Consider the following 21,099-nt stretch of genomic DNA (forward strand, 5'->3'; position numbering starts at 1 on the left):
TAAAAGGTATTTAGACTGCACAACTTCAGCCCAGCAGGCCCAGGGATCTGAATTCCTAATACTCCTCGACAGATCCTTTTGGATTTAGTGCTTCCAGAGGCATGAGAGCCCCTTTGATCCTAGAGGAATATTCATAAGGCAAGAATGAGATTTTTAGAGAAGGGCAATCCTGTTCTGGGGCAGGCCTGTCCCTCTGGATGGTATCCCTTTCAATGTGGAGGCAGGCCCATGCTGGGACCCTTGCAGTGCAGCATGCCACAGACGGACACAGATTTGGCCCCGTGAGAGTCTTTTGCACTTTAAAATGGGAGAATGATGTTTAAAGAGCCAGGAGAAGCAGAAATAAGCAAATGTGCTTTCTTGGAACCAATGGGGTCTACATTGGAGGCAGGGTTATAGCTTCCACAAAGTTCTCTGCTGTTCTCCAGGAATGAAGATGATAGAAAATATAAAGGGGTGATGATAAGGAAGGTGTCCGCCTCATGATTTCACCCCCAATGCCCCTTTTGTTTAGCTGAGTATGGAGCTGAAGCAAAACCTGAAAGAGACCATGACCCAGAAGTACCGGAAGGAGGGAGAGGAGGGCGTGACCAGCGCGGTGGACAAACTGCAGCAGGAGGTAGGCTTCAAAGACATAGGGAGAATTAAACCTATGATAGAGATAAAAAGTATACCATCCTTAGATCACTGGCTCTTTATCATTGAAGAGATAAAGGTGTTCCCGATGTCACACTGTCTGGAGTGGTCCATGCACACCAGCCTCAGGCAGACTGTCAAAAAGCAGGGCAGAGACCCCAAACTTGTGGTGTGTTCTACAATTGGATTTCACCAAAGCAGTAACAGATGTGAACTCCTGGATCACTGTGCTAGTCTTACCATGAAGTAACAGATAGTCACTTTGGGCACTCCGGTCTGTCTTGCCGCCCAGGCAAGCCAGACTTAGTGACAAAAGGTCACTTACACCAAAAATCACAAAATATTCAGGTTGCTTCCAGTCCCAAGAGAATGCTTTTGTTTCCTAGGTCCAGCCCTTGCGAAAATCCAAACAGCAAAGATATAACCATTTTTTCTTATGAGCATCTTTATATGTCCTTCCCCCAGAGTTCAAACTGATGGGATGAGCGCTCCTGCACATAACTTCTTCATGGGTGGATGGGACGATCAACAAAGTTTTTGTCCAACATTGGCCCATTTAGTCTTGATAGTCCTCCTTGATGGGCGGGCGTTTCCTGCCTAGGTTCACCTGTACTGAGCAGGCATTTTTATAATTATAAATCAAGACTTTCATATTATCGTATAGCATGGGATACAGGCATTACAAATAAGATTAATATATGCAGCAACTTACAAGCATTCTATTGAGTCCAAACATTAAACACATCCTTTCAAGTCTAACGCCTACCTTGAACAATATTAACATACAAGATGCGCTGGTGTGGTTTCCAGCTATGAATTTGTCAGTGCTCAGCTGACACCTCCAGCCTTGGCAGGAGCTGGCACCTGGCTTACCAGCATCACACCCCACTTCCCCCAGCTCAGACAGGATGGATATGATGCTGCGTCTGCTGTCATAGAGACTGGGACTCCTGCTCTCTGAGCAGTGTGATTGCTTGAAAGGGGAAGGAGGACATTCACATCACTTGTTGAATGAACTAGTGCTGGCCAGTTCAGTATTGATAGCTGCTTCCAACAGGTTGTCTACCAGAGGAGTTTGGGAGGAATTACTAATGTTAACTAAGCTTCCCAATACCCTGGAGAGTGAAGTATAATAACTGAAGTGCCCTGTTGCTCCAGGCACTGCCAGAGAGTTGGGGGACTGAGCCATCGGAATGGCTGAATAGTCCTGATAACTTCATAATCCAGTACCTCTCAACCCCTCCCCAGGAGACATGCCCTTTGCTATAGACCTGAATTTACCTCCAACCCACACCAATCTGATGTCCCACTGCCTGACTCTCACTTCTGTTATGATACATGTCCATGAGAAGTGCAGGATCACTTGACGTGACATTCTCGGGAGGGTTGTACAGGCTTTAGAACTGACTCCCACGTCGCTGGGGTGGCCTGCCATGGCGCTTTCTCACGTTCCCCATTCTGCTCTGCTTTCTCATGCCCCGTGTTAAGGTGTTGAGCGGCTCAGTGTGTATTCTAGTGCTTGGTGTCTCCTGATTCTGTTCTCAAGGTACGGAATCCATAGAGCTGAGGGCTTGTGGCTTGTTTAGGTCACAAATAGAGAGAGGTCCAACCTTCAGCAGTCAAAGCAGTTCTGTTTGTGAATGAATAATACTAACCGGCAGCTCTGTAGTGCCTCCTGTCTGAGGACCCCAGAGCAATGCACAAAGGTTAATCCGGGCCTTGTCGCTATCAGGTGAGTATTTTACAGATGAGGAAGCAGAGGCAAAGTGCAACTAACAACGCAGTGCCCTCTGTGACGGAGATCAGAATTGAGCTCTCCTCTCCTGATTCTCAGTCCTTGGCCACAAGCCCGCCTTTCCCCTCATCATTGCCAACAGGATCTGAGTGTGCCGAGGGCACACGGATGCAGCCCTTTATGGTCTGAGGGCATGAGTTGTTCCCAAAAGTGGGATGAGAGACAGACAGCTGTGCGGGGACCCACACAGGGAACAAGCTCATTCTGCCTACTACAACTACCCCCTAGGCTGTGGATGTGCTGAACAGCTAAGTTGCCCGCAGTCGTCTGTAATTTGATTCAACGTGCGCATGATTGGTGCTGTTCAGTTTTGTTGTCAAGACCACAAGGAGCTGCAGACGAGGCCCATCTCCGTACAGAGAAGTAAGTGGCACTGAGGCCACTGCAGCTAAAAGAAAGGCACTGCAGATCTTTAAGGGACATTTTTAGGAACCTTAGGCACAAAGGTCGCTCATAAGTAGAGCAGCTCATAAAAACACAGGCAGACATAAGCAGCTGGACTCGCCGATTGACGATGCTCTGTGGGGAATGTCACTAGGAGCTTGGTGCGGTGAGGATGGATGTAGGGGATGGTGCTGTGCTTTCTGGTGACAAACTGCAGGCTCACCCTTTGCTTTTGTGCGCATACAGTTCAAGTGCTGTGGCAGCAACAATGCTACAGACTGGAGCGAGAGCATCTGGATCAAATCCGCAGAGGCCGGAGGGCGGAAATTCCCAGACAGCTGTTGTAAGACGATAACAGAAGGGTGTGGCCGGAGAGACCATCCTTCCAACATCTACAAGGAGGTAAAGAACAGGCTGATGTCAACGTTCCCAGGATCACACTGGGGGGACCTGCTGGCAGGACCGGCTCTAGGCACCAGCAAAGCAAGCACGTGCTTGGGGCGGCCCATTTCCAGGGGCGGGCACATTCATAGGCGCCAACTTTACCCGGCGCCGGTGGGTGCTCGCCCCGGCCCTGCCCCAACTCCGCCCCTTCCCTGCCCCTATTCCAACCCCTTCCCCAAATCCCTGGCCCCGCCTCCTCTTCCGGGCACGCTGCATTTCTCCTCCTCCACCCTCCCTCCCAGGTTTGCATGCGAGGAGGTGGGGGCTGCAGGAAGTAATCTTTGGTGGGGGGCAGAGGAACCGCTCCCCGCCGCAGCTCACCCCCATTCCGCTTCCACCTCCTCCTCCAAGTGTGCCACTGCTCCACTCCTCCCCCCTCCCTCCCAGGCTTGCCATGCAAAACAGCTGTTTCACGGCAAGCCTGGGTGGGAGGGAAGGGGGAGAAGCGGAGTGGCGGCAGTGCACTCAGGGGAGGAGGGGGAGCGGGGTGGGGAGCTGCCGGTGGGAGCAGAGCACCCACCAATTTTTCCCTGGGGGTGCTCCAGCCCCGGAGCACCTGCGGAGTTGGCGTCTATCCATGGGCGGCATATTTCTGGGGGTGGCCAAAAATTTTTTTGCTTGGGGCAGCAAAAAACCTAGAGCCAACCCTGCCTGCTGGACAGACTGGTTTGGTGCTTCCGTAGTGCTGAATACAAAGCCTGTGGAAGTCAGGGGGTGGGCAGGGACTTTCCATTGAAGACTTGAGTTCTCGAACTTTGTTCCCCACCTCCAATCCCAAATGCTGTACTAATCACAGCTGTCATGGGTGTGGGATCAGAGCTGATGTCCTGAGTAAGCATGGTACAAGTTACCTAGGCAGCATCTTGCAGATGGGAGTGTGGATTGGGCAAGTAGTTCATTTAAAATCAGTGCAGAAATCACCTTCCAAAGCTCGAGGAGCATGTTAAAGAATCCTGTGCAGCAGACAGCAATAGCGACTCGCAGCACAAGGAGCAGGAAACTTGGTTGTGGGTGGGGAACGTGATGCTGACAAGAAGTGCACCCCAGGAAATGGGGAAGGGAAGAGTAGGAAGCATGTTGCTGATGGGGGAAAAGTGAGGCTGGCCTAGTGCTTCTCCTCTTCAGTTCTGGGCAGGAAACCTGGGTTTGAGTCCCACAATGCATGTGGTATCTCAGCAGCTTTGGCAGGCTTTGAATGGAGTCCCATCCAGTCCTCGTCTGAAAGGGTGGTAGGATGGTAGGGAAGATGGATTTAGCCTCCAGCATGAAGGAAAGAGGTAGGAAGAGGAGGGAAAGGGGGTGTCGTAGAGTCAAATTAGTAGAGTCCCCGTTGGCTAGAGCTGGGCTAGGCAGTGTTTGAGTAGAGGGGAAACCCCGCTTTACTCAGACAAACAAAATAATCAACAAATTAGCAGAGCACACAAATGGGTAGCTAAGCAGTCATCTACCTGACTCGAGGAGGGGTGAGGTCTTGCAGGGGGAATTGATTGTGGCACCCACCATATTGTTGCCCTTTTTGACTCGAGCAGCTAGTCAAATTTTGGGGCCCTGAGGATGTTCCAGTTAGAAGTGGGAAGCAATGGAGTCTGGTATTCTCTTTAATGAAATCTTATTTATTTTCAAGGAGCGCACCAAGTCCTGCTTCTCGGGAGGAACCAGGAACAAAAGGAGCCATTTTTTAGTTAACCACACCAAGAGAGACCCCAAAGCTCTCTCTAGCTTTCCCCAAGATCACACAAGCTACTGCTTGCTTGGATTTCTTGCTTTTGGCCTCTGCTTCCCTCTCCATTCTTGTTTGTTCTCAGTTTCTATTTTTTTCTCAGTACCGAGTGTAACCCTGCTCCCACGTGGGGCTAGTTTCTGGGCAGGCTCTAGAAGGCCTTGTTTTAGGTGTGTTCCCTTAACTGTCTCTTACAGCTATTGTTCACACATAGGTTGAACAAGGTTTTAACTAAGCCTATAGCAAAGTTTCACCTGACTCATAACAGTATAAATACATTTGCCTCAACCAAGGGACTGTTCACTGGCTTTCTAGCCTGATCTTCCCAGCAGCATAGCCAGCGCTCTAACCTGTGGAGTCAGCACCTTGCCTGGCTGCCTTGAGACTGGTAATTAGAGGGGTGGGGAATGCCTGCTGGAGTCTTTTCCTTGTTTATAATTTCCCACGTTAGAGACACCGCAAATGAAGAGGTGGCCCCTTTAAGTCCGATATTCCTCTCACAGAGCATGTGCTTTCAGCAGGGCTCACGTGAGGATTAGACAGTTTTAGGAGCATGAGTAACATTTGCCGCTAAGTTGAGCAGATCAGATGGATATAAGGGAAATCAGCCCTCATGCCTCTGGGCATGAATAGTGAGGGTGGAAGCAGAGACTCTCTGGTTCAGCACAGTCGCCTCAAGTTCAGCTGCGTAGCCAGACTGCTCTGAGCTAGGAATGTCAGGAGAAAAGGGCGAGCTCAGGAGATTTGTGGCTCTGGGCTGGTTGGCTAGAACTGGGTAGAGCCTCTTGCCTGGCACTTCCCCCACATCTGCTCCTGGCCCCAGCAAGGAAGTGCAGAAGTGAAACCAATGACGGAGGGCCCACAAGGCAACCCTGGGACAGCGTAACGGAGGAACCCATGTCAGAGATGGAGTTGGGGGCTGCCTTTTTTGCCTCTCACTGCCCGCACAGCTGCCCAGTTGACCTACAAGGTGGGTGTGGTGATACCTTTCATTGGACCAATTTCTTTTGAGCTACACGGAGCTCATCTTGTCTCTCTCACCAACAGAAGTGGGTCCAGTAAAAGATATGACCTTACCCACCGTGTCTAATACCCTGGGACCGATAGGGCCACAGTTACACTGAGAGCGAGCGCCCAGGGCTTGGAGGCTGGGTTAGCTGGCAGGAGAGCCCATCGGTGGTGGGGGCCAGGTAAGCTGTGGAGAGCAAGAGACTGTGGGATAGCGGGGGGCTGGGTTAGTTCTGAGGAGAGAGAACCTATGGGGTTTCAGGGGCTGGGTTAGCTCTCGGGAGAGAGAGCCTGCACAGTGCCCCCCCCAGGGTTTGGCTAAGAGGGGGTAGTTCAGGCAAGATTTTAGTGGGTTTGAAAAAATTAGATAAGGGTTGGGTAATGAAGGTAATAATGGCTCCAGAATGGGGCAGCTAGGGGTAGTTTAGATTTTGAAGTCCAATCACGGAACAAGCAAAGTCTGGGCCTCTCCACCCCAACCCCCTCTGCCTGTATGTTACACTCCTCTCCCTTCCCTCTGTCTCTCTCTGTAGGTTGTAAGCTCTCTGGGGCAGGAGCCTTGTTACCCTCTGTTTGGAAGCTGCCCTTCCCCACAGAAGATCTGCCTCGCTAGATTAACCCACTTAATCATTTAAAGACCCTTGGATCAATATTCAACCAACCCTGTTGCTGCTTCTGTGTCAGCAATGGCTTGGCAGGGCTGGGAGGGGAGCAGGCTGCCAACCAAGGACACAATTACAAGATGAAGGCGGGCAGTGCCTGACCTTTTTGGGCCCACGCCGCCCCACCTCATCACTCTTAGAAACAATCCTACATGGAGTTCTCCTTTAAAGGGCTTCTGCTGTTTTAGGAGACCTTGTGGCTGGTGCAAACTGCTATTCCTGGAGACCCGGCAAGGGCTTCCATGTTCTTTTTCAGGTCAAAGCCGTTACAGTTGTCGGGTGGAGCCTTTGGGGTCACTGGGTATCGATGCAGTATCCCCTGCAGGCAGGTTCTGGCAAGGACGAGGCTTTCCACATAGCTTGGGGTAAAATTTCCTCCCTGCCACCAGAACTCAACTCAGCCCCAGGCGTATGGGAGGTCATGGTCTCACCCATCTCTGACTGCAGGGCTGATGTTGGTTTCTGTGAGGGCACTGCCTCCCCATCACCTGTGCCCAGCTGGGCTGCTGTCTTAGCCTAAGCTCTGCGGTCACTGCCTCGCTCGCTTGCCATTTGTAAGTCTGTTGCCCTGGACCTGTTGAAGCCTGCTTGCCATTTCTGGGGAGCTGCCAGGCTCCCTGCTATCACAGTGGTTACTGTCCATGCTGTACTGTTACATTTGGTATCTGTAACAAGGGTGGAAGTTTCAGAGTAGCAGCCGTGTTAGGGTGGAAGTGTAGATTATGAGCTCTCTGTGTGCTGTCTGTACAGCACCTAGCACGATGGGACATTGATGCCTGACTGGCGTTCCTGGATGCCACCATAACACAGATAAGAATAAGTTGTATCAAGGAATCCATCCTGTTAGTTTTCACTGCCATTCATTCACCCACTTTACAGGGTTACAAACGTTGTAAGGCACGAGGGGCAAGGGATTAAACCAAAACTAACTCCCATCTATCCTTCCTGTTCTCCCCCCCACACCCTTCCAGGGCGGCTGCATCACTAAGCTGGAAAACTTCATTCAGGAACACCTGAAAATTATTGGAGCGGTGGGGATTGGCATTGCTTGTGTTCAGGTAAAGGGACTGACTGACTTCTCGGGATTGGGGAAGCTTGGCTCACGTTAGAAGGACCCTAGGCCAGTGAAGCACCATCTGCTGAGCCCAGAGCATGGCTAGGGAGTTATGGCACTGATTCATTGGAAGTATGGTGTGTGGGTCTCCACAAACTGTGCTAATCTAAACTTGTGGGATGCAAGGTTCAGATGCCCTGAGCTAGTTCCCTTTCCTTGTGTCTGTGAAAACGGAGGCTTTAACTATGCTTCCGAGAGAGAAATTCTGATGCTAAAACCCAGTGCAGTGGGCTGGGGAGAGCTGAGTTACGCGTTTGCTCTGAAATGCGGACACGGCATGGGTTCTGCTGTTCTCTACTGCAGACTGAGGGAGACCTCTAGCGGGGACCCCCACAATTGCCAGCATAGATGTTGCCGATCTGGAGTAGTTTTGTGCCCTGATTTTTCCTTTTGCTTTGTCACCAGAGGTGAATGGTGCTGTGGTCTTGATACCTCTGTGAGGATAATGTGAAAAAGGGACACACATTCCAGGGGCGGTACATGTCGTCTTAGCCTGCCTGTATCTTAGAGGAAAGGTGCAGGGTATTCTCTCTGGTTCAAGATTCAGGCTTTCACAGGGGAACGACAGTGGGATATGATCTCAGTTCCCTTTTTTTCTGGCTAGTAACTCAATGGCACCAATTGGATGTCTGTGTCTGGTTGTAGGGGGAGACACCCTGCTTTGCTCATCATCTCTTCTGCTGTTTTATTGAAACACAGAGCTTGGGTTTCCCAAATGCTCAGCTCATCCATTGAGCACCCATTGCAATTAAGGTCCGGTAGGAATATTACAAGCTGCTTTCTCCTCATCCTCTCTACATCCAGAATGACCAGCTCCCCTTCCAGAGCTCCTGGAAGTACAGTAAATTCTCAGATGCTTTAAATCCTAAGGGGCCTGATTTTCTGGAGGTGCTGAATACATGCAGCTCCCAGCGACTTCAGCTGGAGTTGTGGGTGCTCAGCACTTCTGAAATCAGGTCCTGCGTCAGATAGAGGAGTCAAACTGGCCTCTGTGAGAAGACCCAACTGGCGGATAGCTGTTAACCCATTAGGGTACATAGACCCATCTTTACACAGCTGCCCCTAAGCACATGTCATGTTTCTCAGTCTCTTATCTCCTCACCCTTTAGATCTTTGGAATGATCTTCACCTGCTGCTTGTACAAGAGTTTAAAGTCAGAACCGTACTAGGAGTACCAGGAAATCCATCAGATCCCCCTCTACCACCACCCTCAGTGTCTCAACCCCACCAGCTTCTACCCAGCAGCACAGAAACATCAGTAACCCGAGGACTTGCCTTCCTTATGAAGTGACTCTTGGATCATCCAGCACCTACCCTGCCTCTGCCAGAGAAGGCCACCCTCCTTAAGGTGGCACAGGACGGCCAGGAGTTCAGTGGGTTCCCTGTGTGTTCTAGAGCAATTCAACTGCAGATTCCACTCCGCTAGAAGCTTTAACAAACCAGGCCCATGTTGCAACCTCAAAGAGAAATCATCCAAGCCCTGCCGTGAGATATCAGGATTCCACATAAGAACAATGGTTCGCTCTGGCTGATAGACCACTCAGCAGCCTGTGCACCGACCATGAGAACAGATGATGTCTCTGTGCTGGGTGGGAGCCCACACCAATTCTTACATCCAGATGGTTCTCCTTGTGCCGTGCCCATGCCCTGACAGAGCTATACTCCATCTATACCTGCTCTTGGCAGTTGCTGCCATCACCTCTCTCAATCTCCCCAGCAGGAGGGTGACCTGCCAGAACTCTGATCTTGCCTGAGGTGTGACCGGCTGGGCTTACACAGAAACCTTGCCCCTTCTTCCTCAAAGCTTCCATCCCCATCAGAGCCCATTGAGGGCACAGGGGCTTTTTGCCTTCAGTGACTGGAGAGGGGATGTTCAATCATTTTCTGATTCTCGCGATTTATATTTTATTTACAAAAAAAAAAGGAGGACTTGTGGCACCTTAGAGACTAACCAATTTATTTGAGCATAAGCTTTTGTGAGCTACAGCTCACTTCATCGGATGCATTCAGTGGAAAATATTTAGTGGCTTCCAGTGTAAATGGGAAAAATTAACTTGTCCCCCCTCCTGCTCCCTGTCTGACAGGCCCTACAGTGGGCCATGAGGGGAATGTGTTGTACCTTGCCACATATGGGTGTTTAAATCCTTTGCCTTTTCAGTTGCGGGAACGGCCTACTGGAACACCACTCTCCAGAGAAACCCTCTTATGTGACAAGATACTCCCCAGCCATATGGATTAATTCTTGCCCAAGAGAGACAGATGTGGAGGCTGCAAAGGAAATGCACTAAGGGTTTTATACAGGCCTCCCTGGATCTCATTAATCAGTTAGGCACTCTCTGGCGCTAATTAAACCTGTAACCCTGCTTTTTCATTCCTCTCACCTAATAACCTGCAGAGTCAGTTTCATGTGATCGCAAAATATACTTGGTAAATTGGTAGTACCAGGGGATGCTAGTTAACTGTCTGGTTAGTGTAAATGCATGGTGACTTCACTAGTCTCCATGGCACTTTTCAGGGCAAAAGACATCTATTGCCACCATAGTCTCTCCCTATGGCTGTGGACCATGATGCCAGCTGGGTGCTAGCCTGAATTCCTGGCAGCTGCTGTGCAGTCCCAGGTATGTTACTCTGAATTGCCAGTGTTCCATCAGTGCTTCCAAAGGATAGACCTGGCACATGGGCATCTGGCAGGCTTTGCACACACAAGTTGGTGCAGCTGTGAAATTTACATAGCACCTTTAGAGACACATGGGTGAAAATTTGGTCCTCGAATGCCCAAACTGGCAATTAGCTCTGAAGTGAAACTAAATCAGGATTGGATGCCTTTCTGAAAGCTTAACCATCAGAGATAGGTTTGATGTAGGAGTCACTGGGTGGAGTTCTCTGGCCTGTGTTATGCAGGAGCTCGGACCAGATGATCAGAATGGTTCCTAGTGGCCTTGAAAGCTAGCTCAGGTCTGTAGAGTGGGTGGCTAGTTCCTGAAGGGAGCAGCGTGTTCTTGAGGCTGCAGTATGAGAAACATCCATGTGGGTTATGGGAAAGTGCTTTTAAAACATTCCAGGCCTAGGGGAGTCGGTGAGCTCATCCTTAGGGGTTGGTGCAGGGCATTGTGTTGCTCAAGAACAGCCTCTTTGGCTCACCGAGAAGCAGGTGCGATACTCAGAATTGTGTGTGGCTGGGTCCTGTCCAGCCCACTTTGGTGCAGGGCCCTGAAGTATAGTCCTTGTGGGAGGGAGGGGTTCCCATTCTAGCCACCTTTGTAGAAATCCAAACTCTCCCTGGGCTTGCCCCTGAATATTCCTTTCCTTTCGGAGCCCTCCAGGCTCTGCAGGGTGACCATGATCCTGGTCCTCCCCAGATGCTGCAGTGCTGATCCCTGTTTCACCACCAGCCACTCCTGGCTCCTTCCCATCATAAGCATTGTCAGTGACGCCCTTCCATCCCAGGAATTCACTATACGCACCTAGCACAGCGTCCTGTGTATGGTGACCCCTGCTCCAAAGGATTTACATTTACAGCAATAGATTCATGGGATTCCATGGAGCTGGATCCTATACCCTTCCATGCTCTGATTAAGTTCTGCTTCACAGAGATCTCTGTGGTCCTGATGATGGAGGGGAGAAATCACAAGCTACTAAGGCACGTAATTTATCCCTGATGATCAGCAACTGCAAATCCCATCCCCCAAACTGATCATACTCCCCTCTCAGTCCCTTCAGAAGTTGGCCAAGGACAGCAGATCCAGGGTAAAGTGTTGACTGAAAAGCACACGTTGGGTTGTGCAGTGAAATGAATAACTCAGGGCTGTGTGGGTTGGCTTTCTTGAGAGTCCCAGCCAAAGAGTGTCTGAGGGTCCTTGGAGATACTTCCTTTGTCAGTAAGAGTGAACAGAGGTGGGGTGTGGGTTGGGAAAGTCCATTCACTGCAGGAAGACAGTATAAGCTGAGTGACTTATTCCCTTTGTTGGCCTTTATGGAGTTTGTTGTGACTCTGGGCACATACTGAGCCCGGCAGCCAGACAGTTAACAGTTCTGGAATCTCCTAGTGTCCCACAGGGCCTGTTACACCATCAGGAGGCTTTGCTCCACATACCAGAAGCCTCCCAGTAAGCGGTTAAAAGGTGATGAGGTGAAAAAACAAATAAGGGCAGGTGAAACTGGGAATCCCCAATGCAGCAGCATAATTAAATAATTCTCGATGCTAACACAGGCAAAGAGTGTGGTGGAGGGGCATTTTTGCCCCTGGGGTGGTGGAAGGGGGAAAGAGAACCTAAATTATTACAGAACGCTCTAAAGGATAAAACTCTAAATTATTGCTCGTTTTACTCTTCAGTTCCTGAGAAATTGACTGTTAACAAAAAGGAAAATACTGAGCACATTGCTTGAAGCAATATTTTTAGTTACTTAAGTGTGTATTGCCAGTTGTCTGTACCCGCTCCCTGGAAGACGTACTGTCCAGAGGGAGGGAGTGACCAGGCAGAATGGCCAGGCCTTTGTCTTCTGAGCTGTTTTATATTTCCCCCATGTAATATTCATGCTTTTTTTTATAACTCAGTTTAAGTTGCTGGTCAATAGACAATAAAGCTAGAGACTCTCTACTTATCCTTTGTAACCATACCAACGAGATAACATGCAGTAGTGGTTTAGCAGGGTTGCAGCGACAGAAAGGGTCTCAGAGAAAACAGGCCAAAGCTGGAAAGCAGAGGTTCTAAGTCTGGGGGTTCACGATCCTCAAAGGGGTTGCAAACAACTGTGAGGAAATCACAACGACCCTGTCCTTCCCATGTTGCTAAGTGGGAGTGGGGGTCTCCGTATGGAAAAGCTTGAAAAGCGCTGATCTCCAGGAACTGGTTTTCAACGTGCTGAGCACCCGCGGGTCCTGGGAGCTGTTGATGCTCAGTACTCCTGGATAGCCGATCCTGCAAGGTGCTGAGAGCCATTAAGCCCCACTGAAGCCAATAGAAGTTTAGGGCACTTGACACCTCCTGTTCCCCAACAAGAGGCCTGATCCAGAGCTCATGGACATCTATGGAAAAACTCCCATTGGCTTCACTGGGCTTCGGATCAGGCCCATGCTGAAGCCTATGTCTCGGGGCATGGGCACGAGTGTGCATAGTATACAGTACATAGTGTAAATAAATAGCGAGCATGGGACAGAATAAAAAATCCCGCTGGACCCAGCTGGTCCTTCTAACCTGAACAAGTTGATCTGGGAGAATAGAGTGGGAAGCAGGAGACAAATTAGTTCCTTGGCACTGTTTAGCCAGCTTTATAGGGATCCAGACCCACAAGGTGCTGAGCAACCACAGCTCCTATGGTAGCTGAGGACCCAGGATCTTGTGGGGTCAGGCCCTGAGTGAGCGCACACAGAGGTGTTTACGCACAGTGTGCCGCACCGTGTGTATTACAGTATTTTTCAGGAGGCTCAGCTTCACGTTCATTGCCCGAGTGGGAAAGGCCCTGCTGGCCATGATACGTGCAAAGAGTGGCAGCTGAGGCCAGCTCAGTATGGCTCCCACAGGCTCTGCCAGGGGGCAGCTCCTATCCAGCCCAGCTGCTAGTGTTGCTGCCTCTGGCCTGCCAGGGGCTGTGTGTTCAAGTCCTGGCAGCAGTAACAGGCAGGATGTGCGTGAACAGTGAGTCCAACCCCTGGCCGGAGAGCCCGGTTAATTCTGCTCTACTGTCTGCCCACCAGTTGCACCCACGCACCCTAAACTTAACCGAAGTCCTCCACATCCGGTACGGGGGCTTGCACTAGCTACTGCAGGGCAATGGAAGGCAGTGCCAGGGTCGTGCCATATGATGAGCTCTACTTCTGTCCTGGGGCCTGTGCTGCAGGGATGCATTCCTGTGTCTGTGGCCTGGGCACACGCGTGCCCTTGGCGTAGCTCAAAGCAGTCGAGCCTCAGCCCTGGATGTGTGCACGGAGAGTGCCGGAGCGGATGAGTCTGGCAGCCTCTCTGCAGTCCAGCTTTGAGCTCACTCTGTGTTTGCCTTAGGAATTAAAAATGACAACCATAACCACAAGTGTCCCCCTTATTAGCCCTGTGCCAATGTGATAGGAGCAAAACCCTTGGGGGAAATGTCCTCCTGCCGTTAATATATCTGACCACAGAGTGGCACTCTGCATGCCACAGACAATGCGGCGTATGAAGCATTGCTGCATCCCAGCTACCTGAGCTGGGCCTAATCCAAGTGCAGCTTTTGGGGGGAGGGGTGCGTGCCAGGTGTCTCGCCGGAGCTGAGAAGAGCCTATTGCATGTAACTCCAGAAGAGTCGAAGTGGAGAGGCCTCTGCTCCCCTCCTCTGACGGAAGGAAGTTAGTCGCAGCTCTAGAGAAATGTGCATTTTCACATCGTATGGTAGATTTTGTTACCGCAGACTGCGTTGAGGTTGGCCTGGGGAGTGGGGAAATGTTGCAATGTACTCAGGCCTAAAGCGGGGATGTGAGAGCAAAAGCCTGTTCAAACCACCTTATGTAATAAATGCAGTTCTTGGTTCATCCTCTCCCTGTCCTTCCCTCCTGTTCCTAGCTTTGTTTCCTCCCTTGACAGTTCACATGCATTGGTACGGGCCCAGCCAGAAGTGTCACACAGCACTTCCTCCACTGAACACCATCGGCTTGGGATGAGCTCATTCACTTGTATGTCCTGAGCTCACTGCGGGCCAGTTACACTTTATTGTTACGCCCATCACGGTTCTAATTGGCTTAGCTTTTGGAGCCCAGTGGGCACAGGACAAAATCTCTGGTCCCTTTGGAAAACACACCACTCCTCCTGGGATAGTCCTCCTCACTTTCACACCTCAGGATAACCCCACTGCCCCCTCCTTATTGCCGTATGCTTCACACTAACCCAACTGCCCGTTCCCCAGCCCCATTGCCCTCTCCCCATTGCCGTCTGCCCCACACTAACCCAACTATCCCCTCCCCATTGCTGTATGCCTCACACTAACCCAATTGCCTTCTCGCCATCTCCAAGGAGATGCCAAGCCAAGAACATGCATTGGGATCTCTGCAGAGAGCCCCATTCCTCCCATGTCTCCTATTTAATCTGGAGGGTTTCCCATGAGACCTTTTGTTTCTTTTGCAGCCTATGAATCCCCTCCTTGGCGTTGTTCCTGGCTGCTGGTTCCCCTGGCGCCTGTGCACAGACCCCGTGCCCATCCCCACTTACTCCCTCTCTCTGACCATGGGGCTGCCCATAATATCGTTCATCCCCTTGATCAAACAGGAATTATTTTGTGGAAGTCCAAGGGCTCGTGTTATACAGGTCAGACGAGGTGATCACAGTGCTCCCTTCTGGCCTTCGAATCTATGAATCTGCCTCATGCTGCTCTGCCCTCCTCTCAGTGCTCTGAGCGGGGTTCAGCAAAGCACACTGCTTCATGGAGAACATAATATTGCGAACGCCTTAGTTGCAGAACGGTGCTTTTAGCCATGACTGATTTTTTTGTATAACTGTTTTTGTACTAATGTGGAGGGCGGTTGACACTGAAATTGGGATTTGCGAGATGTTAACCCATTACCAGGGCACCTGTTAGCGTTTCGTTGCCAGCCGCCTGTCTTTGGTTCCCAGGGCCCTGGCTAGCATGGCTGGTGCAGAGACCGAGGCGCTGCACGCACGTCACGCATTGGTTAGCCCTGGCCAGGTGCGTGCCTGTGAGGTGCACATGTGTTGCTCACTGCACCGCTGGCTAACGTTGCTCGCACGCGGCCCTGGAAGCTGCTATAAAATGCTAAACAGCAATTGGGGTTTTACTATTCTGCTATTTGTAACTTGGCCTGTTTCCATGCTATTAAAGTGCAGCTATTATAACCTCCAACTGTGTCACGTTCCTCTTTGGGGAGAGGTTACTGCAGGAAAAACACCAGCTAATAAAGCTGCTCTGTTTAAAAGCCGCGTCATGACTAGGGGCTGTGGCTGTGTTGGTGACATCTCCTGGCTTGCTGGGAGGGTAGGAGGAATAGATAACAGAAAGATCAATGCAGAGTCCCTAGAAAAGGTAAGTTGGGGGGGGGGGGAGGGGGCGGGTTATTCACTCAAACAAGGTATAATCATGAACAGCAGGGATGGCTGGTGCCCAATGAATGTATTCAGTGAATCATTGTTCAACCATTAAGCATACAGGGGTTTAAAACCTTCTTATTCACTGTAAAGGACGCCTGTCCCCTGGCATCGTAACCAGGGCCTACATTAACAGAAAGTAGTTCACACACTGAGCCTGTTAAGATCAGTTGCTGTCTCTCTTTATAACTGCTGCTCCGTGGTAACGACAATAGCTTTTCAGTGCTCGGCATTTCCAGCACTCGTTGCTAGCAGAAACCGCTATTATTCGCACCGAGGGAAAGATTCCTGTATGGCCGGGAGAGTGAGCTATCTTCCCCGTGTGAAATGCTGGTCCCTCTCAAGTGCTAACACTCTTGCAAACATACCCCAGGGCAGGATTTCCCAAACTCTGGACAGTTGAGCCAGCACCAGGAAAACAAATCCACGAGCATCCCCTTTCAGTTCGGCGAGGTGCTGTAAAAGGCCTATCGAAAACACCAGCTCACCGAAGCAGCTTGTGTAGGTCTTCACAATATACGTCCTCTCTATTGTTACACGTTTTGGAGAGCAGTGATATAGTTAACAGTGGTGGTATGTAAAGTACCATCACTGGATCTGAATTAGAACCCAGTGAGGTGAACAGAACAGCTTGCTCTTCAGCACTGTTGTTTCAGGCTCTCTGCAGACTCCGGCAGATATTGCAGCATCGGTTACACTTAGGTTATGTGTTGAAGGTTTTCTTTGCAATTGTAACAGCTCGAGATGCACTTTTTTTTGTTTGTTTAAATGCAAGCTGAGACTTTGGAGACAAATTGAGAAGCAAGACTCACCCAATGTGCCTTCCGGGGAGGGAGTGCCCTTAGTGCCATGCTGGGGCATTTACTCAGTACTGACTAAAGAGGGAAGAGTGCCCTGGGCTGATTCACAAACGTTATTTCTTGCAGCACCTGGTGTTCTTGAAGGTCTCCATCCAAGCACTGGCCTTCCTTGACCCTGCTTAGACAAGGAGGTACACAAATAAGATATGCAACGTGTAGCCTATTTCCTTCCCCCAAAATGCTTCCCGAGTTAATTGAATGAGCTGGCTGGCTATGCTGTCCTGATTCAGAACTGCTCAGCTGTGTGTCCTAGGCCATATACTTGTAGCAGCTAACGGAGATTCTTCTTCAATATGGGGAACACAGTCCTGTGATTTGAAAACAGGAGGAGGATCTGGGTGAAATCCCTGCTGCTGTTGTGAAATGCTTGTGGCCACGGTGTGCAGCGTAGTGACAACCACGCTGTCCCAGGCCGCCACAGATTTGTGACAATACAGTAGCAGAGGCAAGAGGGGAAAGCGACGTTTTCAGATCAGCTCTTCTCCTTCTTCTCACACATGCAACGCCGCCAGCTCTCCCGCCATCCAGCCCAATTTTCCTTTACTCTGGCTGGCCCATCAGCAGGGGCAACCCACACCTGCCGTGCTGCTGCGTGAGGAAGCTGGGGGAAGGAGTTTGCAGTGGAAGCAGAAGAGCAACTTTTACAGATTGGATTTTTGTTTCCTAATTTGCTCAGAATGAAGGTTCCCACTAAAATGGCTCCCCACTAACTGGTCACCATAGAAACCTGCTCGGGTTCTCAAAGAAGCACTGCTCCCTGCAGGGAGAGGGCCTCTCTTCTACTTGACTGCCCCTGGAGTTTTAGCTGACCTGTTCTCACACATTGGCAGCGACAAAGCACCAGCTGCTCCCCTACCTGAGGGACGTCTAGGCCGGGTGCCTCTCCCAAGAATATCCAAGCTCGTTGGCAGGTCATTCCACAGCACACAGATTGCTTTCTCTACAACCTAGATGGGCCCAGTTTAATTTTCAAGTCAGGGCTCTGGCCGCTCTGAGGCATTACAAGTAATCCTGCCCTATATCTTTATATTAAAACCTTTCACACTGGTAATGGTAACATTACCCTAGCTGCTTGCCGAAGCCCTTTCATTGAAGGGAATCTTATACTCATGTATTAAGGCTCACAACTCCCATGTGAGGTATTATTTCCATTTTACTGATGGGGAAACTGAGGCAGCAAGAGGCCAAATCTTGTCAAAGACCACACAGCAAGTCAGAAGCAAAGCAGGCAATGGAATCCAGAGGTCCTGAATCACAGCCGTATGTGTGGATTTTCTGAATTTCCAGTATTATAAAATGCTGTACTCAGTGGACCACATGCCCTCAGAGATACTGAGCTATTGCTTAGCTTTAGTATGTCTCTCTGCTCCTTTTCCTTCAAAATCTGCCTATTTAAGCCACACTTAGGCCCCCCTTCACAGTTCAGATCTTCTACACCTTTAACCCCCATGCTTTGGATTCTCTTAAGTTGTTAATGCCTGTTCTGTAATGTGGGACACCAAAATGTACAATGAGAGGAGTGACAGTCTTATGGGCGAGACTGGGCTGGGACTCAGGAGATTGGGATCAGTTCCTGGCCCTGCCACAGACTCCCCTGTCTTGTCTATTTTGAGTTCTAGTGTTTATCTGTACGTGCAGTATCCGGCACGCCGAGGCCGCTAGGCACTCCTGCAGTACAAATAATAAATCCTAGCTAATCAAGGTAGTAAAAAGAGCCATCCTTACCCCTCTATTCCTACAGGTGCCAACCCTGGTTCTATACCGCAGAAGGGCATTGTTATCTTTTTTTTTCACCTGTGTCACATTGCAGGCTACTCCCCCTCTTCCCCCCCGCCCCTTCGCTTCCCACATTGTTCCTCTTGAGACAGCACTCTCCTGTTATATGTGTCTACGCTTGTGCGTCACAGAGTATTTTACGTTTAGCTGAATCAGACCGCATCCCATTTAGACTTCTCCGTCTCTCCTGGGCACGCTGTTATTTCCATTCGTCCTCCTGTGTTTTTTTCAGTCCCTTCTAGTTTTGTCTGATTCGCAAATGTGATCAATATTGTCATTTACTCCCTCCCCATCCCCCAGGCCATTCATGAAAGTTTTAAATAATATTCCAGCCCAAGACTGATCTGGTGCTACTTTGCTTCATACCTCATGCTATGTTAAAGGGGTTTGGCTCAGGATTAATTTATTTATGGTCTGTCAGGTCTATATCCATGTGACAATCATCTCAAAAGGAATAGTTCAATGATTTATCCAGATTTCAGAATCATACAACCCTGAATCAAATAGAATGGAGCTGGATTTTTAAAATACAAACCTCCCCCCGTAAAACTTTTTATTTAACTGTGGCTAAAGCACTGGACTGGGAGTCAGGAGACTTGAGTTCATTTGCCAGCTCTGCCACAGATTTGGCCAAATCAAAAGAGTTCTGTGCCCATTTATGCACCTAGAAGAAGGGCCCAGATTGTCAGATGTGCTCAGCACTTGCCAGCTTCCTCTGTTTTCTATGGAGCTGAGTAGGGTTCAGCACTTTAAGCATCTAAAGCCAGATTTTCCCAGATGGGAGCTGAGCTCACCCAAAAATCTGGCCCCACTTGTAGATGCAGCTGGGCCCCTTTGAAAAATCCAGTCATTAGTCTTTCTGTGCCTCTGTTTCCCATTTGTACAAACAGGGCTATGAATATTTCCTTTGGCTTGTCCCTTTAGCTTGTAAGGTTTCTCTTACCGTGTGTATGCACAAGGCCGAGCACAACTCTTATTCGTCTGGGGATCTGAAAGTGCTCCTGTAACATAAATAATAATAATAAAAATTATTGCACCAAAGTGGTTATATGTCCATGAAAATGCTGAATGTCAACAGCATTTCTATTACATTGATTTCAATCGGGAAAACAAATCTAGTTTCAGCAAGTATTTCAATTTTTGTTCGGTGGCAAATATAGTTTTGCTTTGAGCTAACTCAGTTCTGTTTGTTTTATAGGCAGAAGGTTTCTGGAATTTGTATATGGACACAGATAAGCTGTATTCTCCACACACCCTTGGAAAGTGCTTCTCTTTCTATTGCACTAGCACTAGTCCTCAGCTGAGATGGGGTCCCATTGTGCTAGGTGCTGTGCACACATATTGTAGCAAAGTGTCATCGGCAGGTATCTAACAGGAAGTCCTGCAGGTATCGAACAGGAAGTAGGCTAGAGACAGAGTAGCAACAGTTTAGAGTTTTTCCGAGGAAGATACTGACTCCGTCATCATCCATTATGTTACAGATGCAATGGTTAAAGAAAGGAAATTGCATTGACATCTGAGACTCATTGCTTCTCAGGAACTCTACTGGTAAAGCAAATGACAGCCCATACCCCAACAGCTTACAGTCTAAGTTAACTGCTTTCCTGTTATCTAAAGGTGCGAGGGGAAAGGAGAGATCTCCCTGTTCACCTGCTTGAAAACAGGCTAAGGAGAATAATATTCCAGGTGTGGCACATTCAGGTGATTAGCTTGTCTTCAGTACCCTCCCAAACAGGAAGTTTCTCCCAGCCAGTTATCCATATGCTCTAATGAGCTCCACGCTGGGGCAGGGAGGGGCCTGCTTATGTTGAGCTCATTGCCAAGGCTTGGGAGAAGAATAGAGTGAAGAAGCGTGTGTGTAAGGAGCATTGAGGAGGCAGGAGGGAGAAGAAGAGGGGATGTAGGAAAGGGAGAGTAGGACTGGGACGTGACACAAGCGACCTGTGTGATTAGAACATCCAGTGAAATGGGGCCATAAAGGGGCTTTTCTGCTGTGATGTCCTGTGGTGCTTCCCAGAACCAGGGGGAATGGGTATGTGTTGCTTTTCCTTGGGAGGATGATTTTATTATTCTCTAGATAGGTGCTAATTCTGTCTTCCACCCCAAGAGCAGGGTAGGGGAAGAAGTGAATCTTTCCAGTGACTCTCTAAACATCTCTGGTATAAGGTAAGTGCCTTTAAGCCCTCTCTTTAGAGACGGGGATGGGGGTCTAGAAACTTTCCTCCACGGTTCAGCTATGTGATGACTTTGCAGCCAGTCTCTCCCATGGAAGTGTTGAAACATGTACTTGGATCTTCTTAGTAACTTGTTTGTTTATATGACTATTTCTCTCTACAGCACTGGATAACGGGAAACTCTCCAATGTCTTCTGATTAGAAGACATCTCATCCCAATCTGCTATTTTTCCACTAGGGACTCTGCCTAAAGCCTGTCTTCATCTAGCTATATTAAATTCTCTTCTTTCCCTTTGTCAGCTAAATCTGCAATTTTGTCGAAGTAGGCAATCAGGTTTGTCTGGTACAATCTGTTCTTTATGAACCTGTGTTGCTTATCGTGTTGTTCTTTCATAAGGGGCTGACACATTGATTCCCTTACTATGTTATCGCGTCTTGAAAATGCACTTGCTGACAACAA

At 49.4% G+C, this 21,099-nt stretch overlaps 1 protein-coding gene and 1 long non-coding RNA gene across 3 annotated transcripts in view; one reads left to right on the forward strand and one right to left on the reverse strand.

Annotated features, from left to right (window-relative positions):
- The window catches only part of CD151 (CD151 molecule (Raph blood group)), a 58,453-nt gene extending 46,092 nt beyond the window's left edge, over positions 1-12,361 (forward strand). For both annotated transcript variants that reach the window (XM_077818239.1, XM_077818238.1), the window contains 4 exons: positions 515-619; positions 3,062-3,217; positions 7,621-7,707; positions 8,873-12,361. In XM_077818239.1, the coding sequence (XP_077674365.1) occupies positions 515-619; positions 3,062-3,217; positions 7,621-7,707; positions 8,873-8,932 (408 nt within the window). In that variant the 3' untranslated portion in view covers positions 8,933-12,361. The remainder of the gene's footprint in view (positions 1-514; positions 620-3,061; positions 3,218-7,620; positions 7,708-8,872) is intronic.
- A 3,467-nt stretch (positions 12,362-15,828) lies between these two features.
- On the reverse strand, positions 15,829-20,518 carry LOC144265557 (uncharacterized). Its single transcript, XR_013346318.1, has 2 exons — positions 19,409-20,518; positions 15,829-16,804 (listed from the first exon to the last, which is right to left on the reverse strand). It is a non-coding gene; the product is annotated as an uncharacterized LOC144265557 (long non-coding RNA).
- Positions 20,519-21,099: the final 581 nt, after the last annotated feature.

This window comes from Eretmochelys imbricata, chromosome 6, assembly GCF_965152235.1.
Source record: "Eretmochelys imbricata isolate rEreImb1 chromosome 6, rEreImb1.hap1, whole genome shotgun sequence".
Classification (NCBI taxonomy): domain Eukaryota; kingdom Metazoa; phylum Chordata; order Testudines; family Cheloniidae; genus Eretmochelys; species Eretmochelys imbricata.